The sequence below is a fragment of the Entamoeba dispar genome, genomic scaffold (genome assembly GCF_000209125.1).
Source record: "Entamoeba dispar SAW760 scf_1105229462205 genomic scaffold, whole genome shotgun sequence".
NCBI classification, from domain to species: domain Eukaryota; phylum Evosea; order Mastigamoebida; family Endamoebidae; genus Entamoeba; species Entamoeba dispar.
This window is the reverse complement of record NW_001855076.1, coordinates 35,825-40,332: the sequence shown is the minus strand read 5'-3', so window position 1 is coordinate 40,332 and position 4,508 is coordinate 35,825. Positions and strand designations below refer to the sequence as shown.

Sequence of the window (4,508 nt, the reverse complement as noted above, 5' to 3'; positions counted from 1 at the left end):
AAATGATTAAAAGGTAAAAAATAGTAGAAAATACAATTAGATGAAAATATTTGTGATTAAATATGAGAATAACATATTTGTATATTATTAGTTATATCTTTCTAATTCGTTCTCTGTATTAAATGAATATATTTGTTGATGAAATTCAAATAAAATAAATATAAAATGATAAATGATAAAAGAAAGAATAAAGAAAATAATAAGAAAATAAATATAATGATTAATGATAAAATTAATGAGTTATTATCATGAATGAAAGTTGAAGATGAACATTAAATTCATTATTATTATTTATAATTGTTTAATTTATAATACATATTAAATAGTCACTCTTCATTCTGTATTATTGTGTTGATGTTTAAATTATTCATTTTGTTATTATCATATCATCATTTCATTGATACTTCTTATTTATTATCTTTTTATTTGTTTCATCATTTAACTCTTGTTTGATACAATAATATAAATAATTTAAATTGTACTTTATCATCATTCATCATTGATAATCATCTGTGATATAATTTAATTTTCATATCAATAAATATATCATTTAAATAAATAAATAATAACATCTATTAACATATCATTATGACATTTCATCAGTATGATAAATGAAATGTAACATATTTACACATTAATAACAATACGATTGATATTCATATTTATATAATCATTGTTATTCATAACTAACATTATAAATTTGAATTAACATAATGTTCTTCTTTATTACATTTCATAATGATATTTTCACATTAAAATAGAATTGATGGTAAATGAAATAAAGAATAACATAAAATGAACAGAATTATGAATAAATATACTCAACAAATCAATATACATCATACTCAAAACAACAAGAAGTTACAAAGTGTCAACTGAATGTTATAGATTTATTATTTTACCTACTTTTTATTTTATATTTTATTTTAATTTTTTAAGAGAAAATAATAGAAAACAGAATAATCTAATATTCAAAAAATATATTACACCATTTTCAATTGAGCATTTTATTTAGATTCATAATTTCTTCGCTTATTTTGGTTCCCGTTTTCATTTAAATTAAGCTTAAAAGACCATCAAATAAATAGTTAAAATAAATAACTATAGTATTCTAAAATATAGATTTGTCTATCATTTCAATTTGTGGCTATATGTAGAATAGTTTTTTATTAAAATATATTCTAATTGTTGAGATACTTTTATTGAATTAATTCATTGAAATATTCTTTCAATTATTTCTAATACATTAAATACCTTATTATATAAAAATTCTTTTTCTGAATTTAACCAATTTATTAAAATGAAAGAAAGTGAATTAACAAAGCTCTAAAGCTTGTTTTAAATCAGAAATAATATCATCAACATTTTCAATTCCAACAGAAATTCTAACTAATTCAGGAGTAATTCCTTGTTTTCTCATTATATTTTCAGGAACAGCTGCATGAGTCATTGAAGCAGGGTGTTCAATGAGAGTATCAACACACCCAAGTGAAACTGCTAAAGTACATATTTTAAGATGTTCCATTAACTTTTTAGCAGCTTCAAATGATTTCATTTCAAATGAGAATGTTGAACCATAACCAGTCATTTGTTTTTTAGCAATGTCATGACCTGAGAATGATTCAAGTCCTGGATGATTAACTCTAACTATTTTTTCATGTTGTTCTAAGAATTTAGCAACTTTAAGTCCATTTTCCATATGAATTTTCATTCTCATTGGAAGAGTTTTCATTCCTCTTGCACATAAGAAAGCATCCATTGGTGCCATTAATGATCCTGCATCTTTTCTATAGAATTTAATAGTTGCAATATCTTCTTCTGTTTTTGCTGATGAAACACCACCAATAACATCACCATGTCCATTAATATATTTACTAATTGAATGAAGTGCAACATCTGCTCCAAGTTCTAATGGTTTAAGGAAACATGGTGATGTAAATGTTGCATCAACAACTAAACGTGCTCCACGTTCATGACAAATAACGGCAATACCTTTAATATCAGAAACTTTACATGTTGGATTTGCTGGTGATTCTAAATAAACCATTTTAGTATTTGGTTTCCAAGCAGCTTTTACTTTTTCTACATCAGAAGTATCAACAAGATCAACTTCAATACCAAATCTTGGTAACCAATGTGTAAATAATGAAACAGTACATCCATATAATGTATCTCCTGCAATTAAATGGTCTCCCTTTTGTAAGAAAGCAAGAGTTGATGATGAAATAGCTCCCATTCCAGAACCAAATGCAGCAGAACCAGCTGCACCTTCAATAGAACATACCATTTCTTCAAATTGTTCAACAGTTGGATTTCCAAGTCTAGAATAGATATGACCTTCTCCTTTACCCATAAATAAATCAGCTCCTTGTTGTGTTGAATCAAAACAAAATGTAGAAGTTTGGAAAATTGGATAAGCATGTGAATGTAAAACATGATCACCTTTTGGATGAAGAAGAGTAGTAGTAATATCTTGAGCTGTCATCTTACTTTGAATCAATGAAAAGAAACACTCAATCTTAACTTTAAATAGATTATAAAACATACGTAGAAGATTCATTTCATTAAAAAGACTAAAAATATATGAACAGTTTCAAGTGAAGTTGATTTTAAAGAATAGTTAAGATTTATTAAGAATAAAGAAGAAAATCTTTCATTTACTTTTATTTCGTATAATTTCCTTTTCTTTTACGAAATAAGTTCTTCAAAACAAATATATTCTTAAAAGAATTATATAGGTGCTCTAGAGTATTCTTAGAAATTCTTCAGAAGAAGAAGATTAAAACAGAAGATTCAAATTAATATATTAAATATAACATTTAAAATTTAACTTTTTGAAAATATTTATCAAAAATTTCTTTAAGTAAATCAAAAAAAAAATTCTTAAATGGAATATGAAATAAAATTATCTCATGAACAAAGAATTGGCTCAATAACAAGGAGATATATTGTTTACTTTTTTTTAAAGATACCAAAGAGTCCTCCTTTCTTCTTTTTATCTTTATGTAATTTTGGTTTTGTTTTTCTCACAGCCTCATAGAAAAGCTCTCCAACATTTTTGTTTTCAAGAGCTGAACATTCTATATACCCAGCAGCCTTTAATTTTTTACAATAACTTTTTATTTCCTCTTCAGTTATTAATGCTTTTCCCTCATTTCGTAGTTTTTCTATTGTGCTTTGAGATTGTCTAAGGTCTGATTTAGTTGCAACAAGTATAAAAGGTACGTCAGGGCAAAAGTGTTTGATTTCTGGTATCCAACGTTGACTAATGTTTACAAATGAACTTTTTGAATCTATTGCAAAACAAATTATTAGCATATTGGTATCAGGATAACTCATTGGTCGTAATCGATCCTATATAATAAAAATCTCCTTTCTTTTTGTTCATTAATTTTTATCAAAACAAACATATTCTTCTTGACCAGCTGTATCCCAAATACTCATAGTTACTTGTTCCCCATCAACTGTTTCTAAACGTGAAAAGTTATCAAAAACTGTTGGAATATAATCTTGTGGAAATTGGTTATTAACAAATGTACTACAAAGGGCAGTCTTAATGATTAGCATTTATTCATTAATAACAATAAATTAATAGTATGTAAAACAAAAAGATAATATTATATCATTTAGGTCAAACACTTCTCTTCATTAAAATAATTTTAAATCCAAAAAAAAAAACATAAGAAGAAGAAATAACAAACCTTTCCAACAGCACCATCACCTACCATAACTATTTTAACGGTTCTCCTTTCACCCATTCTAAAAGAATAAATATAATGAAAATACCTTAGTTAAAAGACAAACTTTGAAAAACTGAACTTTTTTAGTCTTCAAATTAGTAAAACTAATTTTCTTATAAGAACATTTCTGTTAGTATAGGGAATAAAAAACTTATAAGAAAAAGATAGAATAAGAAATATACTACTACCCTACTCCATTCTTTCTTTACTCTAAACCTTTAAAAAAAAAGGTTTTTTATTTTTTTATTACTAGAATAATTCAATTTTTTCTTTATTTTTAAGGATTGTTTTTTGTTTTCTGTTGTAACTGTTGAAATACTCATACATAAGAAAAATGACCTGGAAAATAATATTCTGAACTTTATTTTATTAAACTATTATAATTTTTATTAGTATTTTTTTTAATTTCTTTAATAGATATTATTTGATACAATGAAACTAACAGACATTCAACTCAAACTAAAATTTGTTTTATACTTTATAAACACATCTTTTTATGTTTTTAATTCTCTGATTTCTTTTATTAATTACAAATTCTTTAATTATTCAATTATATCTTTTTTTTTTATTTGATCTACTGAACTTACCATATCCTATTTTATAATCAAAATCTTATTTTTTCTAAAGTATTTTTTTACTTTATTTTGGTTAAGTTTTGTTTGTAAAAAATTAATTATTAATTATTCTTTGATAGAATTAATTACTTGAACTTAATTACTTAGTTCTTCAAAATACACATAATTGAAACAAAAAATTAAAATAAGTCTT

At 24.1% G+C, this 4,508-nt stretch overlaps 2 protein-coding genes across 2 annotated transcripts, besides 10 other annotated features; both read right to left on the bottom strand.

The window, feature by feature from the left end:
• The first annotated feature begins 141 nt into the window (after positions 1-141).
• Positions 142-236: a microsatellite.
• Positions 237-271: 35 nt separating this feature from the next.
• Positions 272-325: a sequence feature (AT_rich).
• A 131-nt stretch (positions 326-456) lies between these two features.
• Positions 457-478: a sequence feature (AT_rich).
• A 37-nt stretch (positions 479-515) lies between these two features.
• Positions 516-569: a sequence feature (AT_rich).
• A 337-nt stretch (positions 570-906) lies between these two features.
• Positions 907-938: a sequence feature (AT_rich).
• A 377-nt stretch (positions 939-1,315) lies between these two features.
• EDI_035380 (methionine gamma-lyase, putative) lies at positions 1,316-2,545 on the bottom strand (the record flags this gene model as incomplete). Its single annotated transcript, XM_001739515.1, has 1 exon — positions 1,316-2,545. One exon carries the CDS (start codon positions 2,543-2,545, stop codon positions 1,316-1,318), a length of 1,230 nt encoding a protein of 409 aa, XP_001739567.1.
• Positions 2,546-2,795: 250 nt separating this feature from the next.
• Positions 2,796-2,882: a sequence feature (AT_rich).
• A 70-nt stretch (positions 2,883-2,952) lies between these two features.
• Positions 2,953-3,758, bottom strand: EDI_035370 (GTPase_rho, putative; the record flags this gene model as incomplete). Its single annotated transcript, XM_001739514.1, has 3 exons — positions 2,953-3,354; positions 3,409-3,552; positions 3,702-3,758. 3 exons carry the CDS (start codon positions 3,756-3,758, stop codon positions 2,953-2,955), a joined length of 603 nt encoding a protein of 200 aa, XP_001739566.1.
• A 213-nt stretch (positions 3,759-3,971) lies between these two features.
• Positions 3,972-4,021: a sequence feature (AT_rich).
• Positions 4,022-4,100: 79 nt separating this feature from the next.
• Positions 4,101-4,166: a sequence feature (AT_rich).
• A 92-nt stretch (positions 4,167-4,258) lies between these two features.
• Positions 4,259-4,311: a sequence feature (AT_rich).
• A 91-nt stretch (positions 4,312-4,402) lies between these two features.
• Positions 4,403-4,425: a sequence feature (AT_rich).
• Positions 4,426-4,508: the final 83 nt, after the last annotated feature.